Source organism: Symphalangus syndactylus, chromosome 2 (genome assembly GCF_028878055.3).
Source record: "Symphalangus syndactylus isolate Jambi chromosome 2, NHGRI_mSymSyn1-v2.1_pri, whole genome shotgun sequence".
NCBI lineage: Eukaryota > Metazoa > Chordata > Mammalia > Primates > Hylobatidae > Symphalangus > Symphalangus syndactylus.
Window position 1 is genome coordinate 109,637,818 of NC_072424.2, and position 20,107 is coordinate 109,657,924.

The following is a 20,107-nucleotide window of genomic DNA, read 5'->3' on the forward strand; positions in this document are numbered from 1 at the left end:
GGCAATTATCATATTAGATGTTCCCAGGCATCACATAGGCAGGCATTAATATTTAATCTTTAGTGTCTTCTACCATGTCTCTTTTGCTCTTAAATCATTGAGTTAATTTTATTCATTTTATTTTTCATTTCTAGAAATTTTATTTTTTTTAGCTTTCTAGATCTTTTTAAAATAATATACTGTTTTCTGTTACTATTATCTATCTTACCTTATTTCTAATTTTGAACACTATTTGAAGAAATGACAATTCAAGAACTAGTGAAAGACACCAATCTTTAGATTCATGTAGCTTATTGAATCTTAAGTAGAATAGATAAAATAGATATATGTTGACAACAGAATAACATTGTAGAACACAAAGTTGAAAATAAAAAAGTTTAAAGGTATTGGAGAAAATAAGACAGATTCACTTCAAAAGGATGATAGTCTGATGACTGGATTCTCAGTGGTGATGATTAAAGCATAAGGTAGTGTAATGATATCATCACTGTGCCAAAAGAAAATAATTGCCAAACTGGAATTTGCATATCCAGTAGAAATATCTTTCAAAAACAAGAATAAACCAAAGGCATGTACAGACTAACAAATACTGAGAGAGTCTGCTATCAGGAAAAATCTAAAAGATGTACTTTAGGCTGATGATTCCAGATGAAAGCTGAGAGGAAAAAATGCATAAAGAAAGTGGTAAATATTTGGTAAGTTTAAATGAACTTATAAAACAATGATGGCTTAAGGGGTTTACAAGTTAGAATAATAGTAATATTAAAAGAAAAGTCTGAAAAACTATAATCTAAGCATCCATATTAACAGTAAGAAAAAAAAAAGCGAAACCCAGAACATTAAGCCTAGATATGAAAAGAAAGAAAAATAAGAGTAAGACCAGACATTAATAAAATAACAATAATCATACAAAAGAGAAGATAAGATTACTCCTGGTTGGCCTCATTAAGCAAAAAACAAACAGACAAAAAAAGGGCAGCAGTGCAAATCATATCAGGAATGAAAAAGAACACAAATAGAGATGCTGCAGACATTGAAAGTATAACAAAGGGTTATTATAAACAACTTTATAACAATATGTTTGAAAATGTAGGTGAAATGAAAAATTACAGGAAAAATACAACTTATCAAAATGACCCAAGAACAATTAGAAAATCTAAGTAATTCTGTAACCCATGAAGAGATTGAACCACAAATTAATAAACTTCTTACACAGATTTTTCTAGGCCCGGATACCTTCACCACTGAGTTCTTCAAAACCTCCAAGGAGAAATAAACTCTAATCTTACCGTCCTTACAGCCTAGTTTATGAAGTTAGCATGGCCTTTCACTTGAAGATCTTTTTACTGTTGTTGTCCTGGAATTTTACAATGATGTGAATCGGTATGAGCCTTCTTCTATGATTTATTATTTTGGATACTTGATATTAGGACTCTTTGATGTGAAGTTTTGTATATGTCTTTTTGAATCCCATTGAATATACTTAACAAGATGTGTTTTTATTTCTAATTTTTTTTTCTCTTCCCCTCTCCCCTTTACCCTTCTGTGTTGATCTTAGACTTTTGTTTTAGGCTTACCTCAAGTGACTGGTGAATCGTGGTGATTCATTTATATTTAAGGATGAGAGATTAGGTAGATTTCATGGAGCTTTGAGTATTCAGGCAGAATTTGTTTACTGGAGTTTGCTTAAGGTAAATAGGCAGAGAAGGAGCTTACTATTATGCTGAGAACCCCTAAAATGCCAGAATGAGGAAGAGTTTACTCTGGGTCACTAATACCCACACTAGTCCTGTGGTTGTCCTGTGTACTGAATCCAGAAGTACATGGGTCCATTGGAGAAACTTTGGAAAATAAATATAAACACAAGAAGATGACAAAATAACTTGTAAGCCCATCCATCATCTGTAGATTTATGTATAACCAAAAATTGGGACCATATTACCCATTCTGTTTTATAATCTGTTCTTTGTACCCAATAATGTGTCATTTTTCCATGTCAATTAAATATTCTTCTAAATCATCACTGTTAATGGCTGTATAACAGTTATATAAATGGTCTATATTTGTTTAGCTATTTTCCTACTCTTGGACATTATGTGTATGTCTATTTTTTCTTATACATAGTACTGTAATGTATATATTTACATCTACATATTTGTACATACTTTCTTAACCTTAGTATAAACTCCCAGAAGTACAAATAATATAGATGTTTTATGGCATTTGTTTTAGGATTTTTCACAGCTACTTGTATCCAAAATGCTTGGATCAGTCTAGGGCTGCAATATATTAAAGGTGCAGATAGATATGAATCTGTAGAAATCTCTAATATATTAATACAAATTCATGTTTATATGGATTCCCTTTTCAGTAGCATGGGCTGGAAGGCCACTGTATACCTATAACTAAAATGTCTAGTACCATCATTTCCTGCAAAATAATATGCTGTATTTCTTCTCAGATTCCTTGCTCCTGCATGGTCGTCAGCTACTGTTGAAAACAGATGACTGTAGAACTAAAACAAAAAAAGGAAATATGTTAATGCTCTGGCATTTAAGAAAATAGGAACTAGGCTGTCCTACAGCTGACAAACATTGGTAAAGTTGTACTATCCCTTTGGAAGAATCTGTAGTGGACGCAGTCCTTTCAGTGATTGGATACTTCTAGTAGGAACTACCATTTATTCAGTAACCTGTGCCGTTGTCACCAATTTAGGCATGTTTTGTACATTCTGCCAAAGGCTCCTGCCAACTTTATGAGGTGGGTATTATCACCACTTCATAGATTTAAAAATGAGGCTTAGTGAGGATTTGAAATATTCCCTACTTTCACAGCTGCTGGTTGTCTAGAAATCAGAAGAATGCAAACCGCCTGAGACCACTGCAGTTGTTTTGTGCACAGGTGTCTCTCCCACACTAGGTCAGTGCTTGAGATGTAGTAGGGTCTCAAGAAATATTTGTTCAATGCTGAATAAATGAATTGAAAGGTGGGATTTGAACAAAAGTCATTTTGAACTTGAAGCTCTTTTTTACCAGGCAGATGTCAATTTCTTCAGTTTTCGTGTTTCACTGAGAGATTGTGAGATTTGTTCCTATGTGATGTGCTTGTTCAGTGCTGGATGTCTCCTTTCCTGATTTTCATGTGACTAGTTATGTAAACGGCTTCACACCAAGTTTCACTGCAGTTTGAGAGGATCTTCTTCAGATAAATCTAGTGTAACTAAAATGATACTGAGTGCATAAGAGACCAAGCATGCATGAACAACTGCTTGAGTGGACTTAGGAACTTTTTTTAGAAGAGATTCTAACTTCTGCTTTGAGCATTTGTAATGCTCCAGAGTTCTTCAGGAATGTGTTGTCTTTGAGTCTTCCTTTGAATCTCTTGTAGAAGTTTCTTGGCACTGGATTTACTCAATAGGATCGAATCCCCATCCTCCAGCAAACAAAATCCCGTGAAGACTCCCAGCACCACGCTGGTCTGAATCCTTACAGTTCTTTTTCAGAAAGCACGCAACTTTGGTCAAAGATCAGAGGGCGGATAGGCAATGTAGTCAGCTGATACATTTCAAATGGCATTTTTATACCATCCGTCACATTGGAATACCACATCCAGCAATCTCCCATTTCCTAAACAAAATTTTGTGTGTATATTTTTTGTAGGTATCCTTTATGTAAAGCAGACACAATGTCACTTAACAAACTGACTTTGTCAGCTTAGATGAGGAAAATTAGGGGATTTATGGTTTCTCCCCATTTATGTTTAATTAAATCACAGCTTGCTGATGTTCAGCTTAATGATTATTTGTTGAATGTTTACTTTGTGCAAGGCACCATGCTAGACGTGGAAAACACAAGATTGAGTAAATAAATCCATGCCTCTCGGGAACTCACAGTCTAGTCAGAGACAGACAAATCTTATGGAGCATGGTAAGAGCTGCAGTAACTAGGGGTGAGGAAAGACCTAGAGAAACATGGTGCTAGCATCTCCTCGGTGAAGAGGGTCCAGCAAGTCCAAGGCCTCATTTCCCACCGGCCTCATAACATAGCCTTCCACAATGATCCCAAGGGATCATTCTGGGATTTGTAAATCCAGTCCTGTCACTTTCATATTGCAGTGCCTGAACACACTCCACTGACCACCCCCAGGCTGCCTCAGGACCCTTTTGTTCCCTCTGTTTTCCCTCCAGCCCCTTCCCTTCCCACTCCTACCTGCCTCCTTTACACTCTGCCTGCCTATGTTCAAATCTTGCTGTGGATGCTTATCAACTCCCGGTCCTTGGCAAGTTACTAACCTCCGTAGCTCACCTTCCTTAAACTGTGTTAATCATAATCTGTCTTGTGATGTTATAGTGTGGATTAAATGATTTAATATAAAACTCTTAGAAAAGTGCCCAGCACATAGAAATTACTAGACAGCCATGATTGTTACTGTTATTTTCTGCTTCCCAGGCTGGTGGTGTCTTCCCTACCTCTGTGGCTTTGCATGAAGCACCGTGGCGTATATATGGTCACCACTATGTCATTTCTTAGGTTGCTTCTAACTATGTCATATCTTTATTATCAGCCTATGGCATCATTCCAGAGTTGTTGTTGCCTTTATTAGATTTATAAACTCTGACATTAGGACTTCACCACAAATTAATTTTTTTTTTTGTATTTCCCCACAGAATCTAAATACATTGCATCTTGCAGATACTCAAACCTTTGTTTACTGACCGAGGGAGAGGTCCCTTTTTCTCCAAATCTCTCTTTGTAAAGCCTTTTGAAACCCTTTTCTTCTTTTCTGCTCTCCACTGTGTTGTTAGTGTGTTAGCATTTTTTACATGTTTCTACTGAAGTCCATTGCAATCATTCGTTCTAATGCTTCCCCCGGCCAACTTCCTTTGTTTCTCTGTAAGGGTAGGAGTTGTTTTCTTTGTATCTCTGGTCTTTAGTGCAGGGACTGCACATTGTGGACACTCATATTTCAATGAATGCCTGGTACAGAAAGAATAATACACATGATATTAATGCCATTGTATTTGAGGGAATCGGTGAGGGAAAAAAAATTTTTTTTTTAGTATTTCTTTTGACTCACTAAATGTCTAAGAACTAATGATTTAGTTAACTAAAGAAGCAGGAAACCCCAAATATTCCAAGAACTTTGCTTTTACTTTCTGTCTCCCAGTTTCTGGTTTTCTAAGATAAGATGTTTTTCTATGGTTTCTTAGAAAATATGAAAATTTGAAAAATACCTTAATTGTTATGGAGATTAAAATGGGTGGTAGATTATGACATTGATGAGTTAAACTGCTTTGACAAGAAAATTCAAACTAAATTAGGTTTCACAGCTCTGAAAATTGTTGAAGGGGAATTTCCTACTAACAATCATTCTGATTAGGTGTTTTGTAACAGAGTAGTAGATATTCTAAATTTCGTCTTTTTTGGATGTGACCATAAATGAGAAATGATCGTTTCTATTGTCATACTTTTGTTTCAGTTCTATGCTATGCCTCATCTTATAAAAGGTAAATCAAGAACTTCTTTTTGACAATGAAGAGGTGATTTTTAAAAGTCAGCATGTGTCTTCAGCTACTTAACAATAGGATAAAGAGCTGTATATAAACCATGTGTATTTTAAACCAATGGTTACTATTTAAATGCTTGCTTACCACCTAGTCTTTCCATAGTAGTTTTCCTGTCCATCTAGTTCTTCTACTCAAATACCCATATCCAATTGGTCCTGCCCCTTTCAGCCATTCCACCCATGCCTTAATTCTCTTATCCTCTTTTGTGTTCTGCTTTCCCCACCTTTCCCTCTCCCAGGGCATGTCGTCTTTTTTTTTCCCATTTTCCCACTTCCACTCCTAGAATTTCAGGCCATTCAAGTTTGTTATATTCCATGATTTCAGATTAAGCTGGGCTCCCAGAGCTTGAGGGTCTTTTTACTCTTCCCTTGTTGACAGTCCTTGTTGTCCCCACTGGTTTGTTGCCATCTTTCACATGGGATGCCCTAAGCCCTCTCTCTTCCTTCCACACTCCCACCCAGATGCTTCTTACTTGGTCAAGAAGATTGAAGAGGTTCATCATCAGCTGTTTCTAGCTTCCTTTTGCTATACCTTAGTTTGTTTTGTGTGTGTATGTATGTTTTTTTTTTGTGTGTGTGTATCTTCCTCTCAGCCTTCTGACATGCCTATCTCTGAGGCTAACCCCCTGAGGGTATTTTATTGTATAAGTAAAATATGACTTGTTCAACCAGCTTCCTTAAAATGAGCTTAGGTTCTTCCCAGTTTTTTTGTTTGTTTGTTTTATGAATACAGTTTTGAAATAAACACCCTTGGACAGCTATTTTGGCCACTTGTGAGAGTACAGTTAGTACTAGCTTTGCATGATTTCTGACATGCGCAATTTCAGTTACCACAGTTTAATTAAATAAAACCAGCTCCCAACAACATAGTTCTAATTTCATTTACCAAGATATATTAACTGTGAGTAATTGCATAAAGTACAAACTTTGCTGCTAGCTCATCAATCCACAAATCACTGTGCGAATAGCAAGTGCAAATTATGGTCAGTGACCAATTGCATCATTTCTTTCAAAATCTTTCAGTGATTAGCCCATGGGCATCTTTTAGTCAGTTCATGCACGGACAGCAAAGCATGTAGTTGTGTTGTTGCTTTACCTCTCAGAAGTAAACCTGTATTACATTTTCAAAAAGTGGATAATTGAAAAAGAGAATGAACTGATGAAAAATGAAAGTAAAGAAAAGAAAAGAGGTAATAATGCTGGAAGTGAAATGGAAGTCAAAATAAATGGAGTCATGGAAGAAACAGCTAGCCATGGGAATGCTAACACTGCCATGGTGCAATAGACTCCAGATATGAAGCCAGAGGAGTCTAGTGAAGCTGAATTTTTTGACACAAATGAGGAGAGTGGTTGTGAGAAAAAGAATGAAGATATCCCAGAGGGAGTGACACTGCACAAAACTTCCTCTTGGAGACATTTCATAATGTTAAGGTGCAAAGGTTATGTGAAAACATTGGAAACTGATCTAAACTTAGAAAGGAATATGGAATATGACAATTCTCCAAGGCATAGAAAATATTCTCACCCTGTATTGTGAGTTATGTGATAGATGAGAAGAAGGTAAGTACTGTTTGGACTATTCTAGATAAGTTTACAGATAAATACAATTTCAATTCTTCATGTTTTTTTTTTTTTCTTGAGACAGAGTCTCACTCTGTCGCCCAGGCTGGAGTGCAGTGGCACGGTCTTGGCTCACTGCAACCTCCACCTCAGCCTCCCAAGTAGCTGGGATTATAGGAGCCTATTACTGCCCTGGCTAATTTTTGTATTTTTGGTAGAGACGGGGTTTCACCATCTTGGCCAGGCTGGTCTTTAACTCCTGACCTCGTGATCCACCCGCCTTGGCCTCCCAGAGTGCTGGGATTACAGGCATGAGCCACCGCACCTGGCCAATTCTTCATGTTTTTAATGTTTTAAATTATAATACACTAAATATAGATGTTTTACTATGTTTTATTTTCTTATACATTTATAATTGACAGTAAAACAGTTTTTGTTGTTTTGTTTTGGTTTTTTTTTCTTGAGCATCTTGCTCTGTCACCCAGGCTGGAGTGCAGTGGTGCAATCTGTACTCACTGCAACCTCCGCCTCCCGGGTTCAAGTGATTCTCCTGTCTCAGCGCTCCCGAGCAGCGGGGATTATAGGCGTGCACCACCATGCTGGGCTATTTTTTTGTATTTTTAGTAGAGATGGGGTTTCACCATGTTGACCAGGCTGGTCTCGAACTCCTGGCCTCAAGTGAACCCCCAACTCAGCCTCTCAAAGTGCTGGGATTACAGGCATGAGCCACCACGCCTGGCCGTTTGCGATGTTTTTGATAGATATTTTTAGAGATTATCTTTCCATACAGTTGTGTCAGTTTACACCACCATCAGAAGTTTAGGAGAATCCATTACTATTCTTTTCTGATACCTTGTTCTGCTTATTTGCCCTTGTTGACTTACTTGTTCAAGCTCTTCCTCTGATACCTCCTTATTTTAATGAATGTACACACACACACAAAGAAAAACACACGTTTTCGCATCCTTAAAGAAGGCTAACCTTTTGCTCTCTTTGCAAAAAATCTTCCTTTCCTTTATCCATTTTATTTTGAAGTAAGACCTGCTGCCTCACTTTCCTTACCATTCACTTCCTCTTAAGTCTTTGCAGTCTCTTGACAGTAGGCACCTTGAGAGCAGAGGTCATGTCTGTTTTATTACTGAATATCCAGTACGTAGTCAGTACTCGATACTCCTCATTTGAAGGAATGAATTCATAAAAGCCTCTACCAACCATCCACTTGGTCCTATTCACCCATACCTCCTGTCTCTATTATCTCTTCACCTTAGCTTTCCAGAAATACTACACCATCTTTCCATACCTCCACCATTGGCCATTCCCCTTTGTGTTTTCTTGGTTTCAGCTAAGATAGGCTGTTCATTATTCATCTGCCACCTTCCATGTGCCTGCCTTCCTGGAACCCTTCTTTATGCTGCCCTTTCTCCTAGAAGTTTGTTGTGTTCTGTCCTCTCTTCCCTTCCTCCAGTTCCGCCTGGCAACATCATGCCATCATTTCCCCCCACTCAGAGCCATGCCAAAGGCTTGCTCTGGGAAACTCTTTCTGATCTCCCTCTCCCTAACCACCCCAACCTTTCTCCTTCTTTAAACAACTGTGGAACTTTGCAGGCGGTTTGTAGGGCCTACCAAATACGGGCCACTGATGTGCTGTTTTTAACTTCTCCCCAAATAGAAACTCCTTGAGCTATCTCTTATTTTTTCCTTCAGTGTATGACAGTCTTTGCGCATCATTGGTACTTGATTAATATTTTATTGGAGTGCCCTGTAATCTGATATTCCAAGGAGCTTTCAAGGAAATTTTGTCCCACCAAAAAAAATTGAAGATTGTTTTGTGGGTTATTCTACTCCTTTGTCTTCTAACTCACAGAAGTTCTGTCATGATTCTTAGGGGTTGTAGGCTGTGTCAACTTATTTTAAAAATGTCAAAAGACCAGAAGAGTGGAGAATGGGAAAGTGGCAAAGCGTTAGCACTGGAAAGATGTTTAGAGATCACGTAGTCCAACCCTTAAATTTTATAGATGATTAAACTGGTATCTAGAAAGCTTAAGTGACCTGACTGAAATCACACTACTAGTTTGTGGTAACACTTGGTCTGGGAGGTTGTCAGCTATCCCTCTTCAGGGCTCATTCCCACAAGGTGCCACAGTACATGTGAGGATATTAGGTTTGGGTTTGTGTAGAACTGTTAAAATAGGCATATAATATTCCATATATTTCCTTTAATGGGTTAATACATAGGAAATCCAGACTCTAAATAGAGTTTTCTCTCTCTTTCCCTTAATAATTATAATTTTTATGACTAATTCATTTATACTAACTGGGAGAGTTTCTAATTACATTAACATTGGATGGTATAGAAAGGTCGGTTGACATTTGAGTCAACTTATTGAAGTATAAAATACAGAAATGTATACAAATCACAAGTGTATAGTTGGAATTTTCAAAAAGTGAACATGTCTACGTGACTAGCCCCAGACTGGAAAAAAGAACAGCACCAACAAGTTTAGAAACATTTAAAGCAATAAAACATTTGGAGAAATAAAAGGATTTTGGAACTATATAAGGCCAGGCCTAGTGGCTCTTGCCTATAATCCCAGCACTTTGGGAGGCTGAGGCAGGAGGATCCCTTGATGCCAGGATTTCGAGGTTACAGTGAACTATGATCATGCCACTGTACCCTAGCCTGGCTAACAGAGTAAGACACTATCTCTAAAAATAAAAAATAAAATAAAATATTTTTTAAAAAAGAAACCATATAATTTTCTCTTTTCTCCCTACAGGTATTGTCAGTATGTGTGTTAACAACAATACTTGGTTGTATATTTGGGTTGAAACCAAGCTGTGCCAAAGAAGGTAATTAGTCGTGTGTGTGTGTGTGTGTGTGTGTGTGTATGTGTGTGCACAGCCTTATTAAGAATGTGACCGAGGTAAACATTATCTCCTATTCATATGGGTACTCCATAGATACTGTCAATTCAACGCTGGTTTGAGCCTTCTTCTTGAAGCTCTTGTGTTATATTAGTCATGTAAAGTTCTACTTACAAAACATGGCCGGGGGCTCTGATGCTGTTGTCCTGGAGCCCATGCTCCCTGACTATCTCCAGGGACTCGGAGGGCATTCTTTACTGCTCTTTTCCCCTAAGGAGTTAGTTGCTGAAGCAGCCATGTAGGTTACTAGGTGACAGTTACCATCCCTGGGCAATCAGAAACTTGTCAGTATGTGCTCTTAAGGTTCTGAAATTGCAGACATGGGTTGTTTCAAAGCCATAGTGATATTTTTCAAACTTCTAGATATACTTTTTCTTTCCATCAGTTGCAGAAATCTATCCAGCATTGACAAGATTACAATAAATGATTAAACTGGATCACAGTAAATCGTAGTGGTTATCTTGTCTTTGAGGTAGTTCCCCCCCATCCCCTCACAATAAAATCATTGATGGTCATTCTAGAGAATTCAGCTTTGAAAATTGAACAGGTCCTTCTGTTTGGCTATTCTGTGATTATAATATTAATTATTTAAAAAATTGTTAGTGATTATTAAGCTATCATGTACTGTTGAAAGGTAGTAATTTTATGTATTCAGTAAACTATTCAGAACACATGTATCTAAGTTTAACTGAAGTAAACAGTTACAGAGTTTAGTGTTTACCTATGTCATTTTTTAGCATGAAGTGATTCACTCCTGAGTTGACACATACAAATTGAAAAATAGCAATTTTAATCCAAGCCCAACATAGTATGCATCGTATTTTTAAAAATTATTAGGTACATATTAATGAGCTCCAAGTAATAGCTATTATTCTAATAGACTTCCCCGACCCCCACTCCAGGTCAGGAAAGTTCGTATTTCTGACACTAGAAATTATTATCGTTACTTCATCTTCTTAAAATTGCCTGATTTCCCAATATCAAATGAGAGGTAAATTCCATGGCAGTGTCTTTTTGGGTCAGAACACCATTAAAGTCAAGAACTAAGATTATTTCTTTTTTGTTGTTGTTGGATGTCCATTATTTTCCATGCATTCCTTTTTTTCTTTTTTTTCCCATTGTCCTAATTTTCTAGCTCTCCAATGAAACCTGGCTTATTCAAGGTATCTAGTAATGAACTTCAACAGTAAAATTGTTGTGTGTCATGAAAAGTACTTTTCTCCCATGTCTACCATTTATTCATTTAGCAAAAATATGCTAATCTCAACTATATGGCATGCACCTGGCTGGGTTTTAGGGATACAGTATGCTGGGCAAAGCCAGATGTGGTCCTGGTTTGCCGTCTAACTGGGATATTAACCAAATAACCTAGTTACAAGTGGAATTAAGTAATTGAGGGGAAGGACAAGGTTTTATATGAGCTTAAAAAAAATGGAAATCAGGCCTAGCTGGGGAGTTAGGAAAGCTTTTTGGAGGGAGCCAGGCTGGATCTAAAGGTGAAATGGGTGTTTCAGGTCAGGGAGGGAAGAGCTATGCCAGGAAGCATGTTCTGAACAAACCCATTACTTCTTTACACCAGGATTGAGAATGAGGCAGGCTAGGTAATTTTTCCTTTCTTAATCACTTCTAAAAAATTTTTGTCCCACATTTTGAAATTTTAGGGAACTCCATGCCTGCTTAAGCCAACTTTTTCATAGCATGAAATATTCAGAACAAGCCTTTATTCTGACTTTTATTTTATCATACCATGATCATTTAAGTCTTGTCAGACCCAGTAAGGTTTGTAATAATAATAATAATAATAATAAAGTTATCTTTATTTCCTACATCAGGAGATAAAAATCACAAACCAGGTACATAAGGTTACTTTCTGTTTGTATCACTTTTTGTGTGTATTTGTGAAAAGATTTTTGAGTTACTTTATTACCCCATCTGTATTTTCTAAAGTGGTATTTGAACCTAGTGTACACCTAACTTAGTTGTATTCGTTGATGTTTACTTTGAATTATATAATGATTAGAAACATCTGACTTATTGTTCAATATTTTCAGTTAAAAGTTGCAAAGGTCGCTGTTTTGAGAGAACATTTGGGAACTGTCGCTGTGATGCTGCGTGTGTTGAGCTTGGAAACTGCTGTTTAGATTACCAGGAGACGTGTATAGAACCAGGTAAGGATGTGCAGGGAAAAATGGAGTTATGGTCATTAGGAAAAGATCAAGGAAAGCTCTGTGTCTTTCAGTTATGTGATGTACCTAATTCATTTGAATTTTTTTTAATTTAGCATACATACATATTTTGACATTAGCTTTTATATTTTGTTTCAACAGTTCCTTAAGAGAAAAAAATTTACAGAATTTCTTTGTTAAACATTTTATGGATAGCAGAACTTTGTCTATTTTTAATGTATGCTGAAAGCCTTTGTAATCTAATTTGCATTCAAATTCTAAAAGCCTGCTTGAAATATAGAAATATTTTCATTATGGTTCTTTGACAGCAAGAGATCTTATATGTCCACCTATATTTTTAAAAATAAAACTATCAGAATATGAAAATTTTCTTAGATGTGGAATTCTCTGCATATGACATGGAATAATTTTTAAATGAGAGAGATTTATTTATTTTTCATTAGTGTTTATTTTTTAAAGACAGGGACTTGTTCTGTCACCCAGGCTGGAGAGCCGTTGCTCGACCATGGCTCATTGCAACCTTGAACTCCTGGGCTCAAGAGATCCTCCTGCCGCAGCCTCCCAAGTAGCTGGAACTACAGGCTCACACCATTGTGCCCAGCTAATTTTTAAAATGTTTGTAGAGATGAGGTCTCACTACATTGCCCAGGTTGATCTCAAACTCCTGGCCTCAAGCAATCCTCTTACCTTGGCCTGAGAGTCAGACTTAGATTAAATTTTAGCAGGTAGAAGAAGCCAAGTCTGCATATGAATTGCATAGTGGTAAGGTGCATCTAAATTTGAAAATGACAAAATTCTAGAGTTTTAGTGAAATAATAATAATTGGTTCCTACATATTTTACCCCATTAGTTCAGAGTGGCCATGGTAGTGGCATATTCTGTGAGTGATTAAGAGCTGTCAAATCGTTCATTGTTGCTCATGGATCTTACTCAGGAAGACAGCAATTCTGTGATCCCTTTGGACATGTTGAATTTGAGACATAAAACACATTTTGCTGATGTTTGTTTCTAGAACATATATGGACTTGCAACAAATTCAGGTGTGGTGAGAAAAGGTTGACCAGAAGCCTCTGTGCCTGTTCAGATGACTGCAAGGACCAGGGCGACTGCTGCATCAACTACAGTTCTGTGTGTCAAGGTCAGGTGCTCGTTGGGCTCTGCAGCAGCCTGGCATCTTCCAGCATCTTAGCTGGGCTTTACATAGGTGTTATCTTTTATATTAGGAGTCATGGCTATTGGCCAACTATGTTAGCTGAAAAAAATAATTTTAAAACTTTTTATTAAAGAAACTTTTAAACATACACATAGGGAGAGAGAGTATGTAATGAACTTTATACCCATCACCCAGCTTCATAATTATGACTATGTACATACGGCCAATCATATTTTATCTATAACCACTCATTCCCCTGACACCACCCTCTCATGTTGTTTTGATAATAGCAGCACACTTGATGCTGTATTTGTGGAAAGATCCCTCTTACAGTCCTGGCTGACTTTTATGTCCCGGCTTCCCTCCTAGTAAATGGGGACACTGTCTGCTGTGCATTGAGAGAGTCGATCTGAAATTGTTTAGAAAGATTTGAGGGCATTTTGTAAGGTGACACTATTATGATGTCTTGTCCAGGTATTATTATTATTTTTTTTTCAAATTTCTTGACAGAACCTGACTCTATATGAGAGAGAACTAAGACACCAAAATACCAAGGATTTTGATGAGTGGATAGAAGGAGAGGGTTGTAAATTTGGGCTGAAAATATTAAGAATTTGAAAATGGAAGAGATACCTTCAAGTTCTTATAAAAACAGTAGTATGTTTTAGTCTTACAATTATGCATCCATTTTTAATTCCTGATATCAACTAACTCTTATTTTGAAGCACAATAATTCTCTTTATTGATTATACACCTCCAGAGTCATGTCCTGTGTTATCTATCAATCTGTTCACATACTTTGTTTTTGGAATCTGTCTTAATGTGTCTCACAAGCATCACAATTTTTATTACTGTTAAGCGTGTTCAATTCATTTTATTTTCTTGAAAATATTTTAGGTGAGAAAAGTTGGGTAGAAGAACCATGTGAGAGCATTAATGAGCCACAGTGCCCAGCAGGGTAAGATTATATTCTGAGGTATTAAGTTTTTCTTTTTTAGAAGTACAGCATCATTTTTTTCTTTCCAAATTAAGATGATAAAAATAATGAAATCACTGGTTTATTAAACATTACAGGTTGAGTATCCTTTATCCAAAATGTTTGGTATGAGAACTGTTTTGGATTTTGGATTTTTTTGGTTTTTGGAATATTTGCATTATACCAGTTTGAGCATCTCAAATCTGAAAATCCCAAGTGCTCCAGTGAGCATTTCCTTTGAGCAGCACGTCAGTACTCAAAACTTTTGGATTTTGAAGCATTTGAGATGTCAGGTTTTCAGATTTGGGATGCCCAACCTGCATTTTTAGCCAGATCTTATGTTTGGCAATGGTGGAACAGAGATGATTATGGAGTTATCCCTATTCTGGAAGTTTATAGAAAAAAGAGAGGCCATGAATATTTAGTCTTTGCTGTTGAAGAATGCTAGATAAAATATTTGCATTTTCCTTTTCAGGAAGGAAGGATCTTTACTTTTATTTGGAGTTTTGAGAGCTGCTAAACTTGTAGAAAATTTGGCTTCTTTTTTTTTTGTATTTTGGTCCATTTATACATTTTTGGGATAACAACCTGTTTGTGAGAGATGATACATTTTTTAAAATAATTCATATTTGGTTTTTATGTCCTTCAAATATTTTGTACAAGGTCTTCGATATATGACACCATCAAAAAGAGTATGTGTGGAATTTAAAGGGTGAAGATTTTATAAAGGTGTTAGGTGTATTTATCTTTGTTCCATTTGAGGTCTACCATCTCATACATTTGAATTATTCATCTTCAGAAATGTATTTTTACCTCTTTAAAATGATAGTTTTCCCAGACTATTAAAATTTTTAAGCTGTATTTTAGGTCATTTTGTTCATGTATTTAATTTTTGTTGTATGTCTTCTTTTTTTTCTTTTGGAAGGAAGAGTACTTTGATTTAAGTAAGCAGTAGCAACAGCAGCCAAAACTAAACCTCAACCAAATAATTTCAACAGAAGAGCCTTTTTTTAAGGAAAACTTTTCATGTACCCTAAACTGTCTTTTAACTCCAAGGAATACTGGGAATGTTAGACTTAGTGAATTGCAAATCTTTCTTTTTCTTCTAAATATTGCTTATAATTTTTCAGTTGTAATATTGAATCTTTTAGTGGAAAACATAACCCTTTCTTTACAAGAAGATCGTAACTTAGGACACTTATTATTACACTGGATAATTTACCAGTATGTTTATGTGATGGCCCACTAACCTGCTTTTATGATTTCTGTTGATTGAATAAAACTAGTTTTATATGGACCGTTAACACTGTATACACTGGTTCTACAGAGTCTCTCAATGGAGCTGTGTTACAGATAGTAGCTAGTGAAAACTGTATAAAAATGTTCTCCTTGTGGGGTTGCTTTTGTGTTTGTGTATGAGGGTAAGGTGGGAGGAGGCAGAGTTAAAAAGGCAAGGTAAGGTATTTCCTGTCAAATTTTAAATTTACTGAGTAAACTTTCAGTGGGAAGTCTTCTCACAGTTATCCAGTGTTATACAAGTTCCCTACCACCTACCATGTGTCACTAGATGCTGCAAAATTTCTGAGCTATGGCCGTTTTGGGGTAGCCACATGGCCATCATCCATAGCTATTCTCGTTTGTCAAATATATTAGCATCCTCTGTGGTTTTTGGCCTCCTTTTTGAAATTTCCACACTACACGTTAACTCTTTGTATATGTGTGTATGTGTTGTTGAAACCTCATTGATCATTCCCAGCTTTGAATTATTTCTTTGTTGTTTATATGTTTAAATATAGTATCTCTCAAACTTTTGTATTAAGTATTTATATCTTTTAAATATATTAAGCCTAAAAACTAAATACAGTATATAGGCTTGGTGGGTGGCTCACACCTGTAATCCTAACACTTTGGGAGGCCGAGGTGGGAAGATTGCTTGAGCCTAGGAGTTCGAGACCAGCCTGGGCAACATAGTGAGACCTCATCTCTACAAAAAATAAATAAATAAATAAATTAGCCAGGCATGGTGGTATATGTTTGTAGTCCCAGCTACTTGGGAGAGTGAGGCAGAAGGATCATTTGAGCCCAGGAGGTTGAGGCTGCGATAGCACCACTGCACTGCAGCCTGAGCAACAGAGTGAGATCCTGTCTCAAAAATAAAATAAAAATAAAATAATAAAATAAATTAAATAATAAAATAGTGTGTAATATATATACTATATGAAGTACTATTTACTGTAGTAAGAGTCCATATCAGAAAGTGATGGTTCAGGAAAAATATTTATGGAAATACTATATGCTGTTGTTTTTTATTGTTTATTTTCCTGCAAATTGGGAAAACAATATTATATTTTAGTAGCAACTGGTTTAGCTTTTGGAACAGCAGGAACCATGAATGGTGTTTCTGTATGGTGGCTCAAAATGATATGAATGCTTAATATATACTATTTGATGATATATATGCATTATGAAATGATAGAGCTTGTATATAAACATAAATGAATGTAAAATATACTTTATAAGTATGCTTGCTGACTTTGTTAGTTAGTTTTCTTAAGATCACACAGACCTTAGTGGAAAATCTTCACTGGACCTGTGCCAAGAAGGGAGTACATCTTCATTGGATATGTCTTGTCTTTGCTTCTTTAAACATTTTTTTTTCTTTTTCATTACCCAGGTTTGAAACGCCTCCTACCCTCTTATTTTCTTTGGATGGATTCAGGGCAGAATATTTACACACTTGGGGTGGACTTCTTCCTGTTATTAGCAAACTAAGTGAGTAACTTCAGAGTTTACTGCTGGAATATCACGATTTCAGTGAGATCGACTAGGCAGGCAGTCTTTCTTGGAAAAGTACCGGCAGAACCTAACTGTTTCACTAAACTTTTTTATGGCAAAGTAGTTGAACCTGGTGTAAGGCACTTATCTTTAATAGTATGATTACTCTGAAGCTGCCCTTCAAAAAAATAAGTTAATACAGTCATCTTCGAATTTTAACCTTTGGCCATTTTTATATGTATTTATTCTTTCTCAGAATTTTGAATTCCTTGTGAAAAAGTCCCTTGTTTATTTATTTTACAAATATTATTATTATTATTTTTGAGACTGAGTCTCACTGTGTCGCCCAGGCTGGAGTGCAGTGGCACGATCTTGGCTCACTGCAACCTCTGCCTCCCAGGTTCAAGTGATTCTCGTGCCACAGCCTCCCAAGTAGCTGGGATTTCAAGCACATGACACCACGCCTGGCTAATTTTTGTGTTTTTAGTAGAGACAGGGTTTTGCCATGTTGCTCAGGCTGGTGTCTAACTCCTGGGTTCAAGCAATCCACCCACCTTGGCCTCCCAAAGTGCTGGGATTACAGGCGTGAGCCACCACGCCTGGCCTTATTTTACAGATATTTTATTTCAGAAATAGAATTTCAAAAACTAAAGGTATTTCTGAGATATTACGAGTACAGACATAGACTATTTGTCAGTTATTCTGTATTATCCTTCGGACTGAATTGGACTCTTCCAATTTTTTTTTTTTTTATATCTCAATCAGGCCTTAATTAAGTGATTTTTCTATAAATTCCCCATAAAATAGTAGAATGGTGTTTTCTTAATATTGATGCCAAAGTTTTAAATCACATTAACAACCTTTAAGCAGCTACAGTGTAATACTGGACTAAAATAGAAGTAAGTAAATACAATTACTTTAGCTTTTTTCTGGAATTCTAAAATCTTACTTACCAGATTGGAGTATGTGAGGTGCTTTAAACATTAACATCACTCTTTGTAAATTCATATATATATCATTATGCTTATCTTATGAAGTGCCAAGATAATTTTGGGAGAGTTTGAAAAATTTTTAGTTTTTAATTTCTACATGGAAGAAGATAGTTTTGTTTTGTTTTAATATTTTGCATAAAAAGTCTTTAGCTTTGCATGGACAAAGCTGTGTTCTTCCTAGCAGGCCTGTGGCCTTTGAAGTTCAAATACGGCCCTTTGTTACCATTATCAGGAGAGCTTGTCTCCATGGTGCCAGATGTGGCATCGTGAGTTTAGAGTTCAGAGGTGGAGGTACCTGTATATGAAGTTTAAAATAAATCATTAAACAATGAGCCCAAGCCCTAGCTTTGAATAATTAGGGAATGTAGCCTGTAATTCTGAACTAATGGAAGGCAGTAAGATATAGAGACACATGCCAATTTGAGGGACATTTTTAGGCAAATGGAGTATTGAACGCTGGAATCATTAGTTATGTGTTCCCTCCTCAATAGTAGAGGCAGGAGAAAAAGAATGAGGCACCAGAACTAGATCAGCAGGGCATCAGGAATAGTCGGACTTATGCGCTTTCTTGGACTTGAAGCCACAAGATGCCTTTTGTCTTTATAAAGCAGCTGAGTTTGTCCACGGTTAGCTGGTTCTAGATCTATGGCCTGGGACCCTGGCTTCCCAGTTACTCCTTCACCCTTGTTTTAATTTATAGACTTAGTTCAGTTTTCTTATTCTACCTCTTATGATTTAGGTATTTGACCACTAAGTAGTATCAAAGAACTTACAAGCATCATTTTATTATAACTTGTTCATCTTGAATGAAGTAATGTTATGGGTAATTGGCTTAATTATTTTAATGTTTTTCTGACTAAGAGAAAAATGAAGTCATCTTTAACACTGGATTTGTATCCACAGTGTTGCTTTATAATTCATCCTGAATTTTTATCTGATTAAAATCCCTCCTGGGCTAATTTTTTTTACGTGATTTAGACTGCTGTGGTACCACTGCTAAATGAGGTAAGCCAATTGTCAGATGTATTTAATAACAATGTTTATTTTCTTCCCTTCTAGAAAAATGTGGAACATATACTAAAAACATGAGACCGGTATATCCAACAAAAACTTTTCCCAATCACTACAGCATTGTCACCGTAAGCTCTGCATTTCAACTTCTATCTGTTTGCAGAAGTGAGATGGGATTGTAACATTTTTTGAGGGAATAGATTTAAGATAAAAGAAAAACAGCTTATTTTCCAATATGTAGTTAAGTAAGGGAACCCAGGTTCTGATCTTCGGTCTGCCACGAACTAGCTGTGGCTTTGGAAAGGTCACTTTACTGGCTGAATCTGCATTTTCTCATCTGTGAAAAGAGATGACTCAAGACCTCAAGAAATGATTTCCTGGTTTCCTTTCAGTGTTAATATTCTCTGATTCTTGTATCCTAGTTTTGAGGCTTAACTTTATTTGAGCCAAAAAAAACTCTCCCAAACTCCTGCGTTCACAACTTGTCTTTCTAATCATCTTGATGATGAATTTAAGCAAGCCACCTTGCCTGACTCCAAATAGGATTACAATCCTGTTTTTGTTTCAATGTTTCCAGATTTAATTTGAGTCAAATAAAACAGTAGAACTCACTAAGCTTTAGAATTGAAGCCAGAAAATTAGTATGTTAGCTTATATTGATCCAAGCTACTCTGGGACCTCGCCAAAAAAGGAATTTAGGAATTTGTTCTGCAGAAATGCTTACTCAGCAATTTAAAAAGACAACAGCATTGTTTTCAAAATTTGAGAGGCTACCTTTTTTTTTTTTTTGAGATGGACTCTTGCGCTGTCGCCAGACTGGACTGCAGTGGTGCGATCTTGGCTCACTGCAACCTTCACCTCCTGGGTTCAAGTAATTCTCCTGCCTCAGCCTCCCAAGTAGCTGGGACTACAGGTGCACACCACCACACCCGGCTAATTTTTGTATTTTTAGTAGAGTCAGGGT

General features: G+C 36.5%; 1 protein-coding gene across 1 annotated transcript in view; it reads left to right on the forward strand.

Annotated features, from left to right (window-relative positions):
- The window catches only part of ENPP1 (ectonucleotide pyrophosphatase/phosphodiesterase 1), an 85,809-nt gene that overhangs the window by 29,459 nt on the left and 36,243 nt on the right, over positions 1-20,107 (forward strand). Inside the window, exons 2-7 of the mRNA XM_055264255.2 lie at positions 9,903-9,975; positions 12,102-12,218; positions 13,249-13,374; positions 14,287-14,347; positions 17,040-17,137; positions 19,192-19,271. Coding sequence (XP_055120230.1) covers positions 9,903-9,975; positions 12,102-12,218; positions 13,249-13,374; positions 14,287-14,347; positions 17,040-17,137; positions 19,192-19,271 — 555 coding nt within the window. The remainder of the gene's footprint in view (positions 1-9,902; positions 9,976-12,101; positions 12,219-13,248; positions 13,375-14,286; positions 14,348-17,039; positions 17,138-19,191; positions 19,272-20,107) is intronic.